Source organism: Eptesicus fuscus, chromosome 5 (assembly GCF_027574615.1).
Source record: "Eptesicus fuscus isolate TK198812 chromosome 5, DD_ASM_mEF_20220401, whole genome shotgun sequence".
NCBI lineage: Eukaryota > Metazoa > Chordata > Mammalia > Chiroptera > Vespertilionidae > Eptesicus > Eptesicus fuscus.
Genome location: NC_072477.1, coordinates 8,894,222 through 8,917,998, shown reverse-complemented (window position 1 = coordinate 8,917,998; position 23,777 = coordinate 8,894,222). Strand labels below are relative to the sequence as shown.

At 51.7% G+C, this 23,777-nt stretch overlaps 2 protein-coding genes across 2 annotated transcripts in view; both read left to right on the top strand.

The window, feature by feature from the left end:
- Positions 1–7,433, top strand: part of SLC24A4 (solute carrier family 24 member 4) — a 116,750-nt gene extending 109,317 nt beyond the window's left edge. The window contains exons 13-16 of the mRNA XM_008148435.3: positions 2,447–2,561; positions 4,035–4,147; positions 4,559–4,624; positions 5,998–7,433. Of these exons, the coding sequence (XP_008146657.2) occupies positions 2,447–2,561; positions 4,035–4,147; positions 4,559–4,624; positions 5,998–6,150 (447 nt within the window). The 3' untranslated portion in view covers positions 6,151–7,433. The remainder of the gene's footprint in view (positions 1–2,446; positions 2,562–4,034; positions 4,148–4,558; positions 4,625–5,997) is intronic.
- A 15,980-nt stretch (positions 7,434–23,413) lies between these two features.
- The window catches only part of RIN3 (Ras and Rab interactor 3), a 120,678-nt gene continuing 120,314 nt past the window's right edge, over positions 23,414–23,777 (top strand). Inside the window, exon 1 of the mRNA XM_028155938.2 lies at positions 23,414–23,774. Within this exon, the coding sequence (XP_028011739.2) occupies positions 23,731–23,774 (44 nt within the window). The 5' untranslated portion in view covers positions 23,414–23,730. The remainder of the gene's footprint in view (positions 23,775–23,777) is intronic.

Sequence of the window (23,777 nt, the reverse complement as noted above, 5' to 3'; positions counted from 1 at the left end):
TGTGCGTGTGCGTGCACCTGTGTGCATGTCTGCTAATGTGTATGTGTGTTTTTGTTCGTGTGTGCGCCTGTGTGTGTGTTTCGGGTGGGGGAAGAGCTGGAGCTAGCTATTACCCAAACTTCCCAGAAAGGATGTCGGTCTGAGATAACGAAAACTATGCCTTAAATGAATATAATTTGCAAACTTAAAATTTTCCCAGTAGGGTTAAAGGCCAGCGCATCTTTACATTTGATTTTTTAAAATCCAGTGATATCTCTTACTAAAATGCATTCCCAAAACAACATTGCAGTAAAAAAAAAAAAAAAAAAAAAAAGCATTTCATGATATTTGGGTGGGTATGAGAATTAGGGAAGATGAAATGAACGAATGTGTGAAATTTTTTTCTTCTCTAATTACTGAAAATACAGTATTATTAAATCAGTTCTGCTAATTAGCAGTGAGTTTGGACACTTAGTAACTCTACCACCCCCACTTTTTTTTAATTAAATCTTTATTGTTGAAAGTATTACATATGTCCCCCTTCCTCCCCCATTGACGCCTTCTAGCCTGCCCCACCCCCACTTCTTAAAGCAGAGTCTTAGCAAACGGCCTGGCAGGAGTCCGAGGACCCTCCTTGCTCAGGCCTCTCCCCTTGGCTGTGGACTTCAGCTGGCCTCCGTTTAGGGGAATTTCTACTACAGACAATAGTGGAGTGCCACAGGGTAGCCTAATTTCTTTTTTTATCCTCACCTGAGGATATATATTTTTTATTTTTTTTAGAGAGAGAAACACCAATGTGAGAAAGAAACATCAATGTGAGTGAGAAACCTCCATCAGTTGCCTCCCATACACACCCCAACCAGAGATCAAACCTGTAACCTGCGTATGTGCCCTGACTGAGAATCAAACCCATGACCTTTTGTTTGTACAGATGAAGCTCCAACCAACTGAGCCATCAGGCCAGGGCCGCATGTTAGCCTAATTTCTACCCAAGCAAGACGTGCCAGCCCTTTGGGGGAAAAATTATTGAATGTATATCCCAAGGAAACAGAAACACCAGTCAGAAAGGACATATGCACCCCTGTGTCCATAGCAGCACGATTCACCATAGCTAAGATTTGGAAACAGCCTAAGTGTTCATCAGCAGATGAGTGGATTGAAAATCTGTGGTACATCTACACAATGGAATACTACACTCTAAAAACGAAGGAACTTTTACCATTTGCAGCAGCATGGATGGAACTGGAGAGCATTATGCTAAGCGAAATAAGCTAGTCAGAGAAAGATAAATATCACATGATCTCATTCGTATGTGGGATATAATGATCAATATAATTTGATAAGCAAGAATAGATCCAGAGACAAATGGCAGGGGAGGGGGGTCAGTTAGAGAACAACCAAAGGACTTGTATGCATGCATATTAGCATAACCAATGGACACAGACACTGGGGCGGTGGGGGCTTGCCCGGGGTGGGAATGGCTTGGGGGAGGGGGGGTCAATTGGGGGAAAAGGAGACTTACGTAAAACTTTAGACAATAAAAAAAAATTATTGAACGTGTCAAAATGGAGGGACATTCTAAATGGATCATCCCGGCTGGCACCCTGGCACAGCTGGGGAGACTGAGGACAAGAGAAGACTGAGCACCTGGAAGGATAGGAGGTCCCAGGGCTGGGTCCAGGGCAAAGAGACAGTTGGTAGCATCTTTGCTCCTAAACACCTGGACATAGTGTGCACATGCGCACATGCACGCATGCACACGCACGCACACGTACACACACACACACACACACACACCCCTTTCCTTCCTCCTTCCATCCTTCAAGTTCTCAGCCAGGTAGTAGGATGATTGGAGAAAGAAAAGGGAGGCATCCCCAGGAATGCGAGATAACCCAGGTCCTGTGTGTGTGATGTCTGGTACGGCCTTAAAACCCGTCAGCCACAGCCTGCTGTGCTTGCGAAGGCCTTCGTGGCCACCCTCCTCAGAGTCTCTTCTTGCACAGCCCGAGCAGGCCAGTCCGTGTGTGCTCTGCCCTGCGCTCTGAGACAAGCACATCCTGCCATCCTGGTGATGCTCCCCAAAATGCTTATTACTCCTATAATGGGGGGGGGGAGGGGAAGAACACTCATAAGATGTTTTTTTTAATTTTTAATTTTTTTAAAAGTATATTTTATTGACTTTTTACAGAGAGGAAGGGAGAGGGATAGAGAGTTAGAAACATCGATCAGCTGCCTCCTGCACACCTCCTACTGGGGATGTGCCTGCATCCAAGGTGCATGCCCTTGACCGGAATCGAACCTGGGACCCTTGAGTACACAGGCTGACACTCTATCCACTGAGCCAAACCAGTTAGGGCAACGTAAGATGTTTTTAAAACAAAACCCTATCCAGACTTTTTCATTGGTCACAGCAGGACTATTTTCAAGTGAAAAGCACTCAGGATAAGCAGCGCTCCCCCTTCTGCAGGTGACGATTATCGGGTACACATTTGGGATCCCCGACGTCATCATGGGCATCACTTTCCTGGCGGCGGGCACGAGCGTTCCAGACTGCATGGCCAGCTTAATCGTGGCGAGACAAGGTACCCATCGCGTCTCAGCCCCCGCGCCATCGGCATCACCCTGCAGCCCCTCACCCCCGCCCCAGTTACAGCTCACAGCTCTTAGGACGTGCAGTTCAGTTCAGCCATGGAGGAAACTGTGACGGCTGGAAAGCACGTGTCGGGCTCCACCCATAGGGAGAATGCTCCCGGGACGAACTCCAGGCCTCGAGAAGCATTTGCGTGCGTGCAGTTGTATAAAAATGAACTTGTTCTGAAATCCCCAATGTGAGGTTGCAGAGGGCTGAAGCCCAGTCTTCTTTTTTAAAAATATTTTTTAATTGATTTCAGCAAGAGGAAGGGAGAGGGAGAGATAGAAACATCAATGATGAGGGAGAATCATTGATCGGCTGCCTCCTGCACGGCCCCTACTGGGGATCGAGCCCACAACCCGGGTATGCATCGTGACTGGGAATCAAACCGTGACCTCCTGGTTCATAGGTCGATGCTCAACCACTGACCCATACCAGCCGGGCTGAAGCCCAGACTGCTGCTAGCTAACGAGGTAGTAACGAGGAATGTTCTGGTCCCAGGAAGGCAGAGTGGGGGTGTCCTGTACCTCCAGCTGTTTTCCTCTGCTTCTTCGAAGTTCTAGAACTTGTGCAGTGTTTTGGCTCATTCGGTCATTTCTCTGGGGGCTTCCCCAGCGGCGTGGGTTGAGCCAGCTGAGCAGGACCTGCGTGCCCTCTGCGGGCAGGACCAAAGAGCCAGCCTTTGTTTACCGCTGCCGTCCAGCGCGGACTCCCCCAGGTCTCCCTCCACGGATGACAGTTTGAAAGCCTGGGGGCCCGGGGTGTGACTGTGGAGTGAAATCTCAGAGCAGACAGGGGAGGAGAGAGGCGCCCAGCGGAGAACTTGGCTCTGGGGAGAGGGAAAGGGGGCCGTGCGTTCCTCACCTTTGGAAGCGAGCCCTGCCAGAGATCCTCCCAGGGCAGCCTGTGCAGAGCGGGCAGCCGGCCAGGCCTGAGAGGCCTCGTCCTCTCCTCCCAACCGCGTTACACCTCCGACCTGGCCGGCTGGGGCCGCCTCCTCGCCCTCTGTCCTTGCCTGGTAGACGACCACCTCCAGGTCCCCATGACGTCCTCCCTGCGCTGTCTGTGTCCACGTTTCCCCCTTTTCTAAGGAAACCAGTCATGTTGGATTAGGGCCCGCCCTGGTGACCTCACTTTGGGTATCTCTGCAGAGACCCTGTCTCTAAACCAGGTCACATTCTGAGGCCCTAGGGGTTAGGACTCCAGCATACGAGCCTTGGGGGTCACCCTTCAGCCCATCCCAGGCCCCTGCGGACTTCCTGAGGGAGTGGGTCTTGGATCTCGGAAGAAGGGTTTAGAAACGTGGGGTCTGGAAGAAGGCGTTCCTGTGAAGGGACGGCACTGACAGAGCAGTTAAGGGGAAGAACAAGGGTTCCCCGTGACCTGCTCCTAGTGAATGACACGTGGCCGTTGCCCCCTCCAGGCCTGGGCGACATGGCGGTCTCTAACACCATAGGGAGCAACGTGTTCGACATCCTCGTGGGACTTGGCATACCGTGGGGTCTGCAGACCATGGTTATCAATTACGGATCCACGGTAAGTTCCTCGCGCCTCCTTAGCAAGCGAGCCAGGCGCCAGGCACGTGCGTTTCACGGGAATGATGGTGCTGTGGGCCTTTCCCAGCCGGCGGCGCTGGGAGCCACACCCCCGCCCTTCTCCTTGGCACCCCAGTGCCCACTTTCCACAAAGGCCTCCAGAGCAGCCTGAGCGGGGCCTGCAGGGGAAGCCCCTGAGCCCAGCCTCATCGGTGCTTTTGCCCCGTATCTCAGCCGCGGCCGGGCCTGTCCCCTCCCGGTCCTTTCCTCCGACAAGCAGAGTCCAGGCTCGAATCCACAGCCACCTGCTCACCTGGAACGGGCTTTCCAGGTGGGGGAGGGGATAAGCTGGGCTTGCAGATGGATGGGCCCTGAGCAGCCCGGAGAGTCAGGCCTGTGTTTGTTTCTGCAGGTGAAGATCAACAGCCGGGGCCTGGTCTACTCCGTGGTGTTGTTGCTGGGCTCCGTGGCGCTCACCGTGAGTTTTTACATTTCCAAAAAAAAAAAAAAAAAAAAGCCTCATGCTTCATTACAGCGGATCTACCCGGTCACTTAGGTGTCTCTGAAAGCCCTCTTTCTTCCCCCTGGCAGTGAGAGGCAAAGCTGGGGAAACATAGAAATTCAGATACCGCAGACACAATCTGTGCCAATCATGTTGCAAAGTGCCCTGGTTGGTGTTGCTCAGTGGTTAGAGTGTTGGCCCATGCACGGGCTGTGATCCCTGATCAAGGGCACGTACCTGGGTTGCAGATTCCATCCCCGGCCCCACTCAGGGCTGGTGCAGGAGGCAACCCATCGATGTGTCTCTCTCACATCGATGTGTCTCTCGCTCTCCCTCCTTTGCTCTCTTCCACTCTCTAAAAAGTCAAAAGAAAAAAAACTATCCTCAGATAAGAATTGACAGAACAAAAATAAGAAGAATGTTGGCACCCACCACTGCACTCTTCCCTGGACAACTAAGAAGTCACAGAGGAAAGGAATTCGGTCTCCTCTCTGGGAGAGAAGTCCTCCCCCAGCTCATCGGATGGGGGCACGTGGCCAGGCCTGGGGACTGGCACACGGTAAAACTCAGGTTTCTATACTCCATGTGCCCAGGACTGTGCTCAGCTCTTTACTTCTGCTGATTTGTCAGTCCTTACAAACACCGGGTGACACCAATCCCATTTCACAGAAGAAAGCAAGGCTCAGGGGTTGAGTGACTTGCCCAAGGTTAGGAAGTGGCAAAGCTGGGTTGGAGCCCGGCGTGGCCTATCTCTGTAGGTAGGGCCCGTGACATTGCTCCGATGGGGTGACTATGATCCCACCGTGAGGAGCCTCAGTTCAGGGGTAAGAGCTGTGGAGAGTCTGGGGAGAATTTAGAATGAGGGTGTGTTCCAAACTGTCCCTCCAAACACACATGCACATGCACACACACACACGCACATGCACACGCACACACATGCATAGGAGAAGGCAGTCCAAGTTGAAGTTTGCCAGACTGAGCCATCAGGAGCCTTGGAAGAGGGCTGAAGAAGGCCGTGGCTACCAAGTTCTGAAGCAAAGGGAGGACCTGGCGGAAGACCCAGCTGATGCTAGAGAGGGTCTGGGATGGGGAGGGCCTGTTCCCTGAGGGCAGCTGGCGTGTGTCCCCCCCAGGGCTGGGCCAGGGTCTCGCCTGGCCGCGGACAAGTCTGAAGCCTGCAGGGCTTGCGCTGACCACAGCAAGGCTCTGCCTGGCGTCACCCCTCTGCTCCCGCCCGCGCTCTGGAGGAAGTGACGGGGTCCTGGTTTGTGTGTCGTTTCCCGGTACAAAGGCCTTTCGTCTGTATCTCTCTGCCCCGGCCCAACCCCCCTCGCCCTCTCTCCCGCCAGGTCCTGGGCATCCATCTCAACAAATGGAGACTGGACTGGAAGCTGGGCGTCTACGTGCTGGTCCTCTACGCCATCTTCCTGTGCTTCTCCATCATGATCGAGTTTAACGTCTTCACCTTTGTCAACCTGCCGATGTGCCGAGAAGACGACTAAAGCCGAGCTCTGCCCGCTGGGAGCTGCTCCGGACACCGGCCTAGCGTCCTCCCCTCGCTCCCTCCCCCTCTGCGTCCCCCGCACGGGCAGCCGCCGGCTGTCTTTTCTGACACTGGAAGGAAGAGCCATCATGGTCTTTGGCCCCGGGCCAGGCTGCTGGGCATCCTCCTCCTCCTCGGAGTTAGTTCTGCCCCCCCAAAAGGCGAGATGCAGGGGCCGCTATTTGAGCATCTTTTGCGGTCACAGGGATGTGGCGCGTGTCCCGTCTCTCTCGGACACTTCGGTCAGAAGGACTTCGGGGTGCGGTTTGTCTTTCTGTTTCGGGCGTCCTGAGAGATGAGGTGGTCGGTGACGGTGAAGTCTCCCGGGGCACGTGCAGAATGGGAATGTGGTCCTCCAGTGACTCCTCCGGGCCAGAGGGGGGCGTTGCTTAGGCAACTTTTGCTGCAAAGAGACGAAGAGCCCACTGCCGCTGGAGCAGGGGTCTCCCCCTGCCAGGGGTGTGGGGCTGTGATGGCGGACACCCCACTCCTTTTTCTAGACCAACTGGAAGAATGGAAACAGTTTTTCAGGTTTGTTTATTGTTGTTTTTACAGCAGAAGCGAGAAAACAAGAACACAATATTCTCCTCCTTGTATTGATGCACTCGGAGAATGAGCAATGATCTATTAAAGACGAAATGTCCTGCAGATCATCATACTTGAAAAAATATCATTCCGTACAAAATGGGGACCAAAACGGTAACACTCGCGGAAAACGGGTCCTGTGTGTGTGGGTGGTGGTGCATGGACGCTGACACGCTTGGCTTGGAGCTTGGGAAGGAGGGAGAGACTGACCTCGGAACGGGTGCTGATGCAGACGGGCGGAGCTCGTAGTTCACAGCCATACGTTCCAGGCCTTCCGTGGGAGGCGACGCGCTGTCACTTGGGGTTTGTCGTTGCTTTGTTAATGCCCGACTCTCAGAACCATCCTGTGGAAAGACCCAAATGTTGATCTGCCCAGCAAATCTCATAGCCCACTGAGCGGGAAGGAGGGTGCCAGCACTCGGTTCACGACCAGAAGAAAGAGGTCCCGGAACCGGGACTTGGAATGTTTAGAGCTAAGTTTCTTGAACCTTACAGTTTGCTACATGGGAAAGGCCCAGGGCGGGAGGCTGATTCAAAGATAGAAAAATATTAATTTCCGATCGCTTCCGAGCTCTCAAATATATATTAAAAAGGTTTATGAACACAAACCATTTGTGGTTTCTGAAAAGAGAGCACAATTCATTTTATACGTATAGAGGTATTCTTATTTTTGTAATGTTTCTATCGCAGACGTCTATCCGATTCGATGCACTTTTAACACTAAGCTATTTTGCACGGAAGACTGAGTGGGAATCACCCGGGGTGGTGAGAGGAAGGGGGGTTTTTAGTGATGATTCACGCTGGTGATGGGGTGAAATCCAGGAGCTGATTCCTTCCGGAGACACAGCAGTTGTGACCCGAGGTGGGGCTTGGGGCTGTGCTCTTTAAGGCCTCTCGGATTTCAGCAGGAGGAAGTGTTCAAGCATGTGTCCTTTAGTGAGCGTGAGCCTACGCTGGGCCTGAACTCCGTCTCCAGGCTTCCCTCCTGGATTTAGAGCAGTGTTAGCAGCTACACCACATGAAGGCTTCTCTTTGCTGCTCTGTCTAGCTATGGGGCTCCGTGGTCTTCAAGTTGAGGATAAAGGTGATTTTCCTAAGAAATTAGCTAAGTGGGAGGCCAGGGAGGCCATAGGTCATCGTTATTAACTTAAGATGCAAGGGGTGTCAGGGCCCGGGGACACTCTCTCCTCTTAGCATACTAGTAGCTGGCCTGGTCCCTCCGTCTTTACAGACTCATTGGGTTTCAAAGCACATCTGTCTCTATCTTTATTCTCAACCCCCCTCTCTCCCTCCCCCCATAACATAAGTAGGGATTATTCTCCCCTTTAACAGAAAAATTAGTCTTGGAGAAGTGACTCTAGGTCACAGTAAGTAGCAGAGCAGGGACTGAACTCCAGATTGTCACCCACTGTGGCTCAGCCAGTCCAGTGGGGTGGCCATCCTTGGGGGGTGAGTGGGGGGCAGGCTGTGCATGTGTGAGTATGTTTTTGCCCTTGTGGTTTTTATCATTTGAGTTAAAACTCCATCAGATATTTACCATATTTTCCGGCATATAAGATGACTGGGCATATAGAAGATTTTCCTGGGTTAAAAAGTCATCTTATACACCGGAAAATACGGTACTTGATTCCTGGGTGCCCCAACTCATATCCTAATATCTATCCCTATCCAATGTCCCTACATTTTTCCTGATAAAGGGAAATAGTTTCAGCTGCAAGACGCAGGCCACATGGCATGGCCCCAGAATGGTATCCCTGCTGTGTCACTGGTCTGAACGCGTGTATCGTTTTCAGAAAACACATCCTAAGTACCGGCTTTTCCTCAGCAGAATCCTCCCGAGATTATAAAGTACACTGCAGTTACCGTTTGAGACTAAAAATAATGTGTTTAATATGCAGAGCACTCCTGGTTAATTCTCTTTTGACTTTAAAGTGCCAATGTCACCTCCTTAAAGGGTCGATGCATTTATTGTGCTTAGGAAACTATATATACACTGTACGTGAAAATGTCTCTTTTCAAAAATATTTTTCCATCACACGTTTAAAGAACTGCTTGATTAATTAGGCCTTCATTTTAAAATAATGCTTTTTTTCACCATGCAGGAATACTCCCTTTTCTCCCCCAAGCTAATTAGCACGGGGTAATTACACTGCTACCAAAATGGGCAATTAAAAAAAATTAATTTAGCTCTTGTAATTGGGGGGCAGAAGAAGAAAACAAACAATTGCCCTCAGATAGAAAATGTCTGTAGAAGCAGGAGCAGGCGTTCCTTCTGATGTCTGGTTTGGAATTCGCCCTAACCAGCCCGAGCGTGGTCTGAGCGGAAGGTGTGTGGTATCTTGAGAACCTGGCCCTGAAGGAAAGTTCTGGGTCAGCTGCAGTGAGAGACTAATGGTTAAGGGCATTTCAGGGGCAGGGCGGCGGGGGGGGGGGGGGGGGAGGGGGGGGGGGTCAGACTCCTCCCACCCTTCCCATAAGCCACCATCAGCTGGCCTCTGTGTTTCCTTTCCGTCCGTCCGTCCGTGAACACGGGCCTTGCTACCCTGGTGATTTTCCATCTGCTCCTGCCGCCACCTGTTAGGGCGATTTCTCGCTCTGCCTGTCAATCCCCTGCCTTTACAGACCTGAGCAGCTGATTGGGCACCAGGCCTCTGAGTTAACCTAGGCCCGGTGTGCACGTCCCTCTAGGGCGCCGTGGAGACCCCGACCAGAGACCCCTCCTGGGCTCCCAGGCTCCAGGGCCTCTTCCCCTGGATGAGGATTTGAAAGCCTTGTAGCATCCGCAGAAGCCCAGCACTCAGGGACACTGGAGTCACCCCCAGGCTGGGACCAGGGGGGAGTGGGTCCTTCTTTCCTCCGGGTCTTTCTCTTCCCTGAGTCCTAGGGCCCCTCCCTGTCCTGAGGGTGGGGTGCACACAGGTGAGATGGACTGGGAGAGGGTGAGTTCCCTGCCTCCTTCCCCAGGTATGAAATGGACTAGTGGGTTACGGTGCTGGGCAGTGCGGGGTCTGCTGTCACAATTGGGAACTTTCCCCCGGGAGTTGGGGGGAGCATAGCAGAGCCCTGCAGCTGGTGCTGGTGACCCTCAGTGCGCGGTGCCCTCCCCAGCCTGACCCTGAGGGCACTTAGGGCTGGGCGTGGTCTCTCCCCTTCCACCCACCTCTCATTCCCTCTCGCCAGGACCCTCCCCGGCTGGAGAATGTGACAGGCTCCAGCAAATGCCTGTTGCTTGAAGACACCAAGAACTTGCCTGTTGGGGTGAAAATCGTCAGGGGGTTGTTCCCATGTGCCGTGATGTAGATATTCCCAGTCCCTCTAGTGCAAACATGTCAAACCCAAAGGCTAACACGGGCCAGATAAACAAGGCTTAAGTGTGTGTGGGCCGCAAGAAAACAAAAGCTTCAATTTTCATAGAAACGTTAGGTTTATTTCAACAGAGACATGCTGAATACAAAGGGCTGAAATAAATGAGTCATGGTTAACATAAAATAATAGAACATTTTAATAAAAATTAATACTTTTTCTTGAACATTAGCTTACCGGACACTGAATAACTGCACAAATTATTAAGGGTAACGCAAATAAACCTATTTTTCTTGTTCTTCGAAAGCAAAATATTTCCTGTTGCGCACACCAAACAAGTCAGTCCAAGACCAATGACATGGCCATCGGCTGCTAAAATATTCGCTGCTAGTATTAGTGGAGAGAAATGGTGCGCCTGCGCAGAAGGCGCATAAGGGAAATGAATGCAACACGATTATAGTAATCAGTCATTAGCGAGCGTTGTAGTTCGTTATTAATAATTACGTATAACAGAATATTGTAAAAATTAAGTTACGAAATTTTTATTAAAATGTTTCTTACATACCGGTATGTTGGCTGGGCCACAAAAATATGTGTTGTGGGCCGCATACGGCCCGCAGGCCGCGAGTTTGACACGCTTGTTCTAGTGCCTCCAAACATGGTTTCCATGCCTGCCTTCCTCCCTTTCCGGCAGTTAGCAGATGTGTCCAGGGCATCTGAGATGGCCCACATCTTAGGAGCTTCATTGCCACATCGTGCCCATAGAAACTTCCAGAAGTTTCTGAAAATGCTCTCTGGGCGGTTCTTGGGTGGCAGGAAGTCATCATCCCTCAGCCCAACCCCAACACCCTGCCTCCCTGGCCCCTCCCTCTCTCCTTCCCTCCCTCTCTCTCCCTGTGGATTCACCCAGAGTGTCTGGGCCCCCCACCACATGTGAGCACCTACTCTCTCTGGCTTTGCACTCTGCACGCCCCTCAAGGCTCCCTCAGCTCCTCAAAGCGTGGGGAAGGGCCCCCCAGCCCTCGGTAAATCTCCCTCCTGTCAGTGATGTGGGTCTTTCCATGGGCCCAGCCCACAGGGCAAAGGACACGGTGGGGCACAGATTCTGCTGCTCACTTTGAGCCCCGCCTCTTGCCAACCTGGTGGGTGGGGGACCCCTGGGCTGTGCTGCAGAGAAGTCTCCCCAGAGGGCACGGTCTGCAGGGGTACAGATTTTCAAAGGGCATTTAGGTGGTTGTATTTGCTTCTTAACACGGAAGACTAAATTGGGACGCTGGTTTTGCACTAACTTCAGGCCTGGTGGCCGAGAGGAGAAGGCTGCCCGACCTTGGGGAGCTGGTGCCCGCGTGCCGTCAGGAGAAGGGGCACTTTTCTCCTCTTCCGCCTCCCAGGTGGAGCTGGTTTTTCTGTCACACCAGGGAAGCCAGAGGAGTGGCCTTAGAGCTTTGAACTTTTATGGGGGTTTAGAGAATTCTAGCTTTTCGATGACAAATGGCTCTGGGTTCCAGGGACTGGCTTTGCATCACCCTTTGTCTACGTATTTCTAGGCTTCTCGTCGCCTCTCAGTGTCAGTGTCTAGCGGCCGAGGTCCTGGAGCCTCCCCCCTCCTGGCCGCAGGGCCTGAGAAATCTCTCTTCTGGTCTAGGAGAATGCCCGCTGCCTGACGTCCTGGCATGGACAGGGGCGACCAGAGTGGAAGACACTCCCTGTACCCGGGGGAGGGAAGTCCAGCCGTGGCTGTGTGGCCTTGCCTTCGGTAGATCGGTGGGTCTGGGTTGGCTGCTGCTTGGTTAAAAGCCCGATGGCAAATACAGGCATAATCCACACCTCTTCCCACTGTTGCCAGAATTCAAACAGTTGCTTTTTATGCAGCATGTGAGTTAGGACTTTTCCATAGTCAAGGCCAATGAAACCCTTAATCCCGGAGAAAGTCTGTGCCCTGCCCCCCGCACCGCTGCAGAACAATTTGTTTGAAGCTGTCAAGAGAGAGCGTGTGCAGCTTTGGCTTCTAGCTGCGTGGTTTGGAATACAGGGAGGGTCCCGGGGAACAGACCCCTCTTGGCTCCCCTTGGGATTCCCAGACGTCCAGACGGACATGCAAGCCCCTTCAACAGAGGACGAGGCCTTTCCTCCCACTGAAGGTGGCTGGGTGAGCAAGGCAGCTGTTTTTCCAGATCAGATATTCTAATGGTTTTTTTTCTGGCCACGGGGGTACCACTGCCCTCACCCCCAGAGGTGCCCTTCTGAGCTATAGGGCACTTCCTGGAGCTTCCCCCACGTGGCTGGGACTAAGCATATTTGGGGGCCCAGTGGAGAGAGCTGTGGCCGGCTCCTGGGGAGTTTCCTCAGGGAACTGCTCGTCGAGACGGCTGGTGTCCGGTTCAGAGCACACTCTCCCTGGCAGGCGCCCTCTGCGTGCGTCTCCAGTCCAGCAGCTGCCAGCGGGAGTGGATGCTCGGTGTCTGCACACAAAGAGAGCCTTGATTACCTAGAGAGGAAAGAGGGCTGCCAGCCAGATGGGGCCAGTCCCAGGAGCAGGGGCAGGAGCTGCCAAAGAGAAGGCCGGGGGAGGAGAGGCCCGCATAGCCCAGATGCCCAGGAGGTGGGCCGGGCACCGTTTCTGCAGAGCCAGCCGTGTGACCTTCCTGCAGCCCAGCCATGACCTACCCAATAGCAGGCAGAGAGAACCAGAGGGCTGTGTCCAGAAAGAACCCCTAAAAAAACCCCTTCAAGCTAAGAACTTTGGGGGCTCTTAGACATCACTTGAGTCCCCCGCAAGACATCTCAGTGTGCTGGGCTGAATGCTACCACCTTTATTCACTCTCTCCTCGGACAGAGCAGGAGCAATGAGCTGAAAAGTTGTAAGTAATACATCTATTTATCCCGCTATTTATTTTCCAATCACTGTGACCTCCTGCACTGTGAATGCTCTGTGTGTGACATGAGATTCTTAGTTTAATAAAGCTGTCATTCAACGGGAATGAATTGATATTATTGGTTACTAAACACTGGCATGAGTCTGTTTTCATTGTGAAGAAAAACCTAGAGTAAACATGAACTAAACCTTTATCAGAAATACATAGCAGTCAGTATTGTAATGCAATATATCGCAGTCTGTACACCGTCAATAAAACAAATGAGCACAAGTTGTCTTTCCCTCTGTAGAGCTTCCGTTCGCATTTTACTAGGCATACATATTTGTATTTTTTGGAAGAATTATTTACACTGGAATAATAGCCATTGGAAACCATTTATATTTGCATACTGAGAAAAAAAATAAACTTCAAAAGGATGAGGGTTGGAGCTTTTTAATGATAATGATTGGTAATGAATAAAACAACGCAGAAATCTCATAACTTAGCCAGTGCAAATGGGTCCAGACTGACCCAACCCTTTATCAGGCCTTTCATCAGGCCCCCTGTGGGCACACAGAAGGGCCCTGGGCCAAGCTGTCGCCATCTTGAAATTCTTCTTTTTTAAAATATATTTTTATTGATTTCAGAGAGGGAGAGGGAAATAGAATCATCAATGATGAGAGAGAATTATTGATTGGCTGCCTCTTGCACGCCCCACACTGGGGATTGAGCCTGCTCCCTGGGCACGTGCCCTAACCGGGAATTGAACCATGACCTCCTGGTTCACAGGTTGATGCTCAACCGCTAAGCCACGACAGCCAGGCACCATCTCAAAATTCTTAATGTTGTTTTGTACGTTTTCATGTTCACACTGAGCCCTGCACTGTGGCTGCTCCTGCTCACCGGAATAAGGTTATGCCATCAGCTCTTGGGCCTTGAGAAATTGAGATTGGGGGAGAGGTTCTGGTTAATTCCTTTATTCTGCAGGTTTCCTGAGCCTCAGCTGCCTTGGATGTCATTCCAGACTTTAACATGCACATGAATCACCAGGGCATTTTGTTAAAAAAGCAGATTGGCTCAGTGTGAATGGGATGGGGCCAAAAATGCTCCATTTCTAGCACGTTCCCAGGTGATTTGAATGCTCCTGGTTCACACGGAGTGGTGAGGAGATCAGTCCTACTCAGAGTGTGCCCCGGGCTCCTGCACAGGCTCACAAACATCAGTCTGCACCAAGATGAGCATAGAAACTGAGAGAATAGAAATACGGCAGCAACATGAGTTAATTTTATGCCGGAACCTTTTTATTGCATTTTTCTGGTCATTTTTATTATACTTATAAAAACATCAGTCCACAGTGAATTGGAATTTTTTAAATATTTGGAAAACATCTTTCCCACAGGTTCTACTTTAGGTGAGTAAGTCAGAAACCCCTTTCATTTAACTCTTTCCTGTTTAAGTCAATCCACAATGTGTGAAGACTTTGTCTTGGTAATTCCGGTCCTGAAGCTTTGTGGGTCCTCAAGCCACGAGGTCTTGGATCTGAGCATATCAATCCATCAGGCGCCTCCTGGCGTACCATGTCAGCGAATAACACAGTGGGTATTGTCCCCATTTCACAGGTGGGGAAAAATGAGGCACAGAGAGCATATGTGCTGTGTGCAGGGTGCCTCAGGTATTCACTGTGAGAGCCAGCTTTGGAAACCAGGTCTCCTTCCATTTCCCTGGGGCTGCCCAGACCAGACAAAATAGCAGGTGTGGGACACCCCACGCCAGGGCCAGCTTCATGGGCACGCTACCTGTGTAGTCACAGAGCCCAGGCTTAGAGGGTCCCACACTTAGAAGGGTCCCGTGCTTGGCTTAATGCTCTGCAGACGCTGTCTTGAAATTTGCATCCTTTTTGAGCAAGGGGTCGCCCATGTTCATTTTGCATGGGGTCCTGCAATCACGTAGCCAGCCCTGCCCTAGGCCAAGATCCCTGTGAGGACCACCCATGCAGGGTCAGCATCTGAGGCTTCTGTGGACGAGACTCCCAGGGCGGGAGGGAGATCACACCTTCCTTTCTGACCCTCAACATCACCTTGTTCAAGGCAGTATTAATTATGGCCCGCTGCGTCGGATTCAAACTTCCCAAAACATTTCTCTGGGCACCCCTGTCACGGAAAAGGCACAGGATGGAAGGCACGGAGGCGCCCATGGAGATGGGCATATGGTCCACCCTTATAAAAACAAACAAAGGGACAAAAAGTAAGTCAAGGAAGGGAAACCGACATTGGTCACCCGCCTTCTATTCAACAGACACTGTTAGCCACCTTCTCTATCACCTCCAGCTGTGAGGGCCGTGGGCCTCCACCCATCTTCCAGAAGAGGAACCGTGGGCCCAGAGAGGCTGTGAAACTTGCCCAAGGTCACACAGTGGACAAGAGTGGGGCTGAGACGGGAACTGCGCTTTGTTGTTCTGAAGCAGCCAGAGCGGCCCTCCCCCAGCACCCAGCCACCCTCACAGGGGCTCATTCAGGAAGTGAGTCCACATTTGGGAATGTTCTTACCGGAGGTCCCGGGAGCCTCCTGCTGAGGGCACGCCTGTCTTCAGACCCTTCACTGAGCTGAGCTCAGAAGCCCAGGCTGGGACTGTGGCTGAGAAGACCAGCGTGGGATCAGACTTCCTCACACTGGCCGACCTGGTCCCACCCAGGCTTTCTCACACAGAAGGCTTGAGGACACCACACTTGATTTTACAGGAAGTAAATGTCCCTGAAAGGGAGAAGTGAGAGAAATAAATCACGGCCTCACCCTTAAGTAGTTATGGACAGTCTTCTCCGCCAAGCACACTCTACAAAAAAAAGTATAAGATACAGTCCTTGCCCGCAAGACAGAAGACAAATGAAGAGGATTAGCAATTACCTCTCAATCGTGGCCACTGGCGACCCAGTCTCTTTCTTGCTGCTCTATCTTCCCCAGCATATCGCTTCTGCCTCACAGCCCAAAAAGGTTGCCTACCTTCCTCTTGATTGCAGTCACATGAGATCTTCAGTCAGACCCAACCAGTTAAGCTGCTCCCGAATTTCTGACCCATAGAAACTGTGTAAGAGAACAAACAAAAAAGCTTATTGTTGTTTAAAGCTATAAAATTCTAGGGTAATTTGTTATACATCAATGGATAACTGATACATTATGTGTACAGGTGTTAGCCTGTTAGCCCATTTGTTCAACTGTCCTAAACCCGAAACTTGGACACGCACGATGAATCAGACATGATGAAAGATTGCCCACTAGAACATGAGGAGTTCCTGGGGGGGGTGGAGCAAAATCATGTGGTATGTGTCCTTGCCCTTGGAGCCCTTTCTGACCATCACGCACAGTAGGGTCACTTGCCTTGCACATAGTGGGAACTCTGCTTCCCAGAGAACAGCTTCAACCTCCTGGCTTGCCTTCCGGTAGATGAGCCAACTTGGAGATGATGAGCTGCTAATGCTCAATTATCTGGCCTCTTGTCAAAAATGTGGATTTGTTTCCCAGAGGTCACGGTTTCAAAGTCTCTTTCCATTCTCTCACTCCAAGTGCTGCCAAGAGAAAGGACGTGATAACCAGGCAAGTGAGTCTTTCCTGGGCCAGCTGCCTTCCCCCTGCCTGCAGCCAATGTTAAGGGCTGAGCCCTTCACCACCCACCAAGGGCTCCCTCCTCCTTTAGGCCTCCTTGACCATCCTTCATTGGGGTGGAGGGAGGAAAGAAAATGATCTTCTTGAAAATGACTCTCTCATGCCGAATCTTGATGTCAGAGCATGTTGAATTTTACCTACAACTCATTGACCTTGTTTTCTTAAATTATAAGATGTGCAATACTCTACTATATATTCCACATAGCCAATTGATTCTCACTGGGAGCTTTCACAGACTTTTGCAAAACACTTGTATCTGTAACAAACCTCTGGTTGCAACTGAGGAGCAATAAGAATGTTGTAAATGAACATGTTTTTGTTTACACTAATGGGTGCCACCAATGTGAAACAATAAACATGTAAGTCAACACTTGACTCATTCATGGATGACATGAATGACTTCTCTGAATAACCAGACAATAGCCTTTGAAAACCGGAAGAATATTTGCTTTATCTTTCATGCTTTTTGTAGCATAATGACTAGAGCTATGACATGCTTTTAAAAACAGCTTTTTCTGAAGTATAATTGATATACAACAATTGTACATGTTTAAAGTCCACAATCTGATTAGTCTTGATATATAGGTAAATGTCCAGGAAACCACCACCACAATCAAGATGATGACCATATCAACCAACCCTGAACATTTCCTCGTGTATGGCCTTGTTTTTCTGGTCATTTCTATACAGTTGTAGTGGACCCTGTTGGTTATCTACCTGACATCCATTCTCTTCTTCCTTCCCAACAGAACCTTAACCCTTTGCACTCGCTTGCTTTTTTCTCGATTCCTTTATTCTAATGCTAACCGTGTCGAGTCACACTCGACATCCGAGTGCAAAAGGTTAATTTTGATGAGGTCTCATCCTCTCCCCAACATGATCAGGAAAGGTCACCTCCACACCCAGGACCCCGTGTGGGTCCTAATTAACCTAAGCCCATCGGTGCATGATAGTCTCCTGGAGACTGGGCCCGGCATGTGGCCTCGGGAGGCCAACCACACTGCATGGGCCTCTGTTCCAGGCGTAGGAGGGAGGCTTTTCCCCTTTCTTGCAGCACGGACCCAGAGACCATGATTCCAGCGGGCACTGGAAGTTGTCTTGGAACCGTAGAACTCTCCTGAGGATGAGGAAGTCAGAGCAGAGAGAGGGACCAACCTGAGTGATGGATGGCAGTTGAGCCCTGATGGTTTTGCACCTGGGCCTGCTGCATCTAAGGTGGCTCCCAATGAACCCTGCCTCCTAGTTTCCACACCTTTGTTTAATCCCTTCCTCTTGAGTGTGGGCAGGATCTGTGACTTGCTTCTGACAGAATAGGGCAAGGGCGATGGGATGTCACTTCTATGACTACGTTATATAAGGTTGTGACATCCATCTTGCTAGTGGACTCCCTACTGCCTTCTCAGCTTGCACACTTTGATGAAGCAGTGGCCATGCTGGAGATTCCCACACGGCCAGGCATTGACGATGACCTCCAGCCCACAGCCAGCAGGGAACTGAATCCTACCAACCACCATGTGAGTCTGGAAACAGATCCTTCCCTAGCTAAGTTTTCAGATACAACCCTATCGCTGGCCAACAACTTGACTGCAGCCTAGGAGAGACCCCGAAGCAGAGGCAACCATCTAAATTGTGCCAAGACCCCCAATTCCCAGAGACTGTGAGATAATAAATGTATTGTCTTAAGACACTAAGTTTTAGGGTAATTTGTTACACAGCAATAGCTAACTGAAGCACTGGTTTTTGAGTTATACAAGACAATCCAGTTCCTTTGTACTCAATCACCTAGAGTCTGGGTTTTCTGTCACCTAAATCCAAGAGCATCTTCCGATGGCAAGGCTCATCCCACCCACCATGACCTCCCAGGGCCTCACTGGTGTCATCACTTGGTAGGCAATGAATTCAGGGCATTCTTGACCCTAATTTTAGCCCATCTTCTGATGGCACAAAGTCGGCACAATACTCACAGTGGAACAGAACTCAGATATGGAAAAGCCTTTCTCTTTGATTCCAAGTTGTTCTCATTTAGCTGACAAGTGCTTATTAAGTGCCTGCTATTTGCAAAGCCCTCCACTGGATATTGGCAGGGGCGGGGGGGGGGGGGGAGGGAGGGGGAGAGGAAAAAATTAAAAGGACGGTGTATTCCCTGCTCCCAAGGAGCCTGCACTCATAAGGATAATTGAAGCGTGAGACCCGTGTAGTGTCTGAAATATGTGACAAGTGCAGGTTAAGAGGGCACTTCAGTTGGGAGCAGACGAGCTTCAGGGACAGGCCTTTGAGTCAGATGAACCGATGCAGCTGGTGGTCTGGGCAGGACCGAGGTTCCCGGAGAAAGATCTTGGAAGCCTCCAGTTTCTGCCGCAGGGATGGGTGGGGCTGGTCGAGGGGAAGTGGGACACCAGGCAAGAAGCCCACTGATAATCCAGATTGGGGGGGGCGGTGCTTTGAAAGCTTTTTTGGGTGTATCCTCAGTTCATGAGCACTCTCTGAGATTGCCAGCCGGTGCAGACGCTTTGTTCCCTGCTGACCCCTGAGAATACTGGTTGATTTTACAATAAGAAAGCTCCGGCTTCCTCCCCCCTCTTCGTAAGGATTTCTCCAAAGTAACAGGGAGAAATCTTCAAAACCGTGTGGGACTTAGTGGGGGTCAGAGAAGAGGGAAAAAAGTCACAGAAAGAACTGGGTTCGGTACCTACTTTTGCAAAACAAAATACGGCATACAGCAACCATTTTATTCTGGATCACAATTTTACCAGTCAGGAATTCAGGCAGGGCCTGTCCGGTGGTTCTCCCGTTCCATGTGACAGGGACAGATGTCACTGCACGACGGTGTTTAACTAGCAAATGGGCTGGTCCTGAGTAGGATTTGAGCCCAATTTGTCTGACTCCACAGCTTTGCCTTCCTGCTGCCCCCCCCCCCATCCCCACCCCAGCCTTTCTCTACATCCCAGGAAGCTGACCCATAGGGACTCCACACCCATAGGGACTGACCAATGGGCTCCCTAGCTTTCTGCTTCCAGCTGGCTTTGTGATTGGGGATGGGGGAGGGGGGACTGCAAGAGATTGGAGGGAGGGAGGAGACCAGAGTATTTATTTTCCTGGTCACCTCCCTCAAGACCACCGCCTCCCTCAAGACGGCCGTGACAGGCTGTGTCCCTTGATGCAGGTCCCTGCCCTGCTCCACATGAAGCAGATTGACAAGAGAAAATTGCCAAATTTCTTTACATAGGTATGCATGGGAACCCCACCTACACGAGAGCCAGAGACCCCACATACATGAGAGGTTGAAAGTCAGGAAAGTAAATGACCTTCAGAGAGGAAGGTCAATGCATGATGATAAGAAGAGCAGATGTTCAGTAATTAGATGTTTGCCTTGCCTTAAAAATAGGTCAAAAAAGTTATCTCTGATAATCATTTATTATGAGCAAGGCCTCGAGTTTAAGTTCTTCTAGGTAGTTTGGGGGTGGGGCTGGAATAAGTTTCTCTTGAGCTCTCATAATAACCTGCATACTACAGAGGCACATCTTGGGGTGACTCATTCTGAACCCCTACACTAGCAACAGGGTCAGGGTGGGGCTTCGTCTGGTGTCCTCACTTGAGGAACTCCATCTTCACCAAGCAGGCGAGCGGTGGGCCTATGGAGGCCTCTGTGGGCACAAGGCGAGAGCCTCGGGGCTGGCCCCATGGAACCCAGGCCTTGAGGGGCTTGTCCTGAGTTTCTCAGCAATGGCCCAGGGAGCTGAAGGAAACCTCTCTGGGGGGAAGATGTGGAAAAGTGGGATTACTGACAGCTCACATCAGCCTAGAAGGGCCTGAGGGACTGTTCTAGATGCTATAGTTGGATAGATCTTGTCCCTGGGGCCCAGGGAGGCCTGGGAATGGTCGATGGGCTTGTTTTAGCAACAGCAAAGGATTACGAACGGCACCCTGGGCTGGGTGCCTTCTTGCCACCCCACTTGTACTTGTGACTTGTACAAGCCGACGCACTAGGAAGTGACTTGTCCCAGGCTACCCAGCTGGAAGGCCTGGGGTTAGATTTGGATCCAAGGTTGTCGTTGAAGCCTGTGTTTTCAATCAGGAAGCTACAGTCCTGTCCGGGGAGATGTGGAGAAGATGTTCCCACCCAGTGAGGAGAGCGTTTAGCCTCCAGAGGAGAGGATAGGTCAGTGGGTCCTGGTCATGAACTAATGGGGGCTGGGTGGGAATCTGAGCAGGGGAGGAAGTGGCGTGGCTGGAGCAGTCAGGGTGGCCTCCAGGAGGCTGTATTTTTAAAAAATAATAGTTTAAGGTAGAATTCACATAACATACAATTCACCCACTTAAAGTGCACAATTCAATCTTTTCAGTGTAGCCACAAAGTTATGCAACCATCACCACAATCAACGCTAGAACATTTTCTCCCCAGAAAGAAACCCTGTAACCATTAGCAGCCAACCCCCATCCTCCCCTCTTCTCCAGCCTCCGGCAACCACCAATGGACCGTCTCTACGGATTTGTCTATTCTGGACATTTCATGTAAATAGTACCCCACAATATGTGGTTCTCTGTGACTGGCTTCTTAGCGTAATGTTTTCCCGGTTCATCCATGTTGTAGCATGTCTCATATGTCATCCCTTTTTATGGCCTAATGATATTCCATTGGATGGGCATGTCAGCAGCGGAAAAACAGCACTGGGTGTTAGACCAGTGGAGTCACACCGGACCTTGGTTCAACAACCTGGGTACTTGCGTTCTGGCTAAGAAAGAATTCAGAGCCAAGACTCAAACTAGAAGAGAAAGTTTATTTAGAAAGTCACAGCGGTAGAGGAAGTGAGCCGTAGAAGAAATGGGCTCAGGAAACAAGTTATAGAGGCAAAAGAGGGGCCCTTGGAGCTTAGGAGAAAGAGAAGCAAGAAAAATGCACCCAGGGGGAGGGGTGGGGAAGGGCTCAGGCATGCTCCATAGAGAGAGCCTTGGCAGGGTCCTTGCCCTGAGGTCTCAGGGGAGAATCTCAATAGAATATTCATCAGCTTCCCAGCTGTGCCCTTTCAAGGGTTGAGGTCTCACTAACTGGTCAGGCCCCAGGGCAGGGGGTCATTAGTCATTGCAGCTGGTCCTGATGTCAGCCATGGCATCTCCCACCTGGTTTTGCTGCTTTTCTGGGCCTGGAGCTGAAGCACACCTGAGGCCTACATGTCATCTTCAGGGTTAATGCGTAAGGGAGTGGTGGTTCTAGGGCTTGGAGTTTTGCCCATTGCTCGGCACCCAGGGCTATCCGCCCTGTCGACCCTCTGCACCTGGCCTATCGGCCCTACGCTGCTCAGGCCTGTCTACCTGCCTACTACAGATAGGCCACATCTTGTCCATCAGTTCACTAACTGATGGACATGGGGTTTGTTTCCGTTTGGAGGCTATTATGAATAACACTGCTATGGACACTCGTGGACACGTTTTTGTGTGAACATATATTTTCATTTCTTCAGGGTAGATACCTAGGAGTGGAATTGCTGGGTCACATGTTTTGCCTTTTGAGGAGCTGCCAGGGCACCCTTTTACACTCCTACTTGGAGGCTGCACTTTTTTTTTTTTTAATATATATTTTATTGACTTTTTACAGAGAGGAAGGGAGAGGGACAGAGAGTTAGAAACATCGATCAGCTGCCTCCTGCACACCCCCTACTGGGGATGTGCCCACAACCAAGGGACATGCCCTTGACTGGAATCAAACCTGGGACCTTTCAGTCCGCAGGCCGACACTCTATCCACTGAGCCAAACCAGTTAGGGTGAGGCTGCACTTTTAATGCATTTCTCTCCCATTCCTGCCAGGCCGACTTGAATGTCAGGAAAGACAGGGAGGAGCACGTGAGAGGGGACCAGCAGGGCAGAGGCATGGCGGCCTCATGAGGCTTCTGCCAGAGCCTCGGTCCTGTCTGCACTTCAGCTCACTGTGTGGTCCCAGGCCAGTCATCTCCTCTCTTTACGTCTCAGCTTCCTTATTTATCAAAGGAAGGTGTTGACCAGTGGGTCTCAACTAGGACGGTTTTGACCCCCCCACCCCCCCCCCAAGGGACATCTAAAATGTCTGGAGGAAGTTTTGCTTATTATAAGGAGAGAGTGATGCTACTGGTATCTAGTGGGTAGAGACCATGAATGCTGCTAAATATCCTGCAATGCATGCGACAGCTCCAAAAACAAAGTATTAACTGGCCCCCAGTAGTGACAAGGCTGAGAAACCTTGCGTTAGACCGAGGTGACTTCATAGTGTCCCGTTCTGCTCACTGTGCATCGCTCTGAGGGCATTTTTGAGTGTCCAGGCACTTGGAATAGAGGCCTCACCCTCCCACGGGAGTTGCTGGGGGTGTTGTAGATTCCCACGCTGACTAGCTTTCACCCTCTGCTCCCATCTAGGTGTGGGACAGATGAATTAGGTCCCTGGCTTGGCGGGGGAACTGACTGCCTTGTAAGATAGTGAGCTCATCGTCAGCGGAGGCATCCAAGAGGAGGAAGCGTGGCCACCTGTCAGGGGTGTGGGGGAGGCGCTCTGTTTCTGTTCTGGGGCTGGCCCTGGGCGGTTTGGGGGCTCCTTGTCCCGCGAGTGCCCCGCGCAGAGCTCCTGGCCTCCCCACCTGCCAGTCCGCGGCCGTGGCGGGCAGGAGGAGCAGGGAGCGCCCTCCTTCCCACGGGACTCTTGGCCAAGTTGGAGACGTTTCTCGGAGTTTCCCTCCCGGCTCTCCGGGAGCCTCCCGGGCCACAGCTGCAGCCCCAGCCCCAGCCCCGCCGAGGCAGCACCCGCGGTTGGGCGCCCGCGCCCGGCGCCTCCGCCAGGCACCGCCCGCGCCAGGCCCGGCCCCGGGGGCGCGGCCGCCGGTTTCCGTGTGCCCCGGGAGGGCTCCGGGCCGCGAGCCGCCGCCGAAAGGCTTTTGACAAAAAAAAACTCTTGACCACCAAGGCCAGCCTCTTCCTGAAAGCCCCGCTCGCTCGGATACAGGAAGTAGCAGGGAGCGGGCGCCCAGAGCGCGGCGGCTTCCACTCGGCGCGCGGCTGCGGCGGCGCCCGCCGGCCCTTCCCGAGGGCGGCGCTGGGGCATGCGGGCGCCCGGGCCACCGCGGCCCGCGCCGCCCGGCGCCTGAGCCTCCGCTCCGGTCTGCGAGCTGCCGGCGGCATGAGCCGTCGCGCCGGGGCGCTGGCGCGCGAGGACCCCGCGGGGTA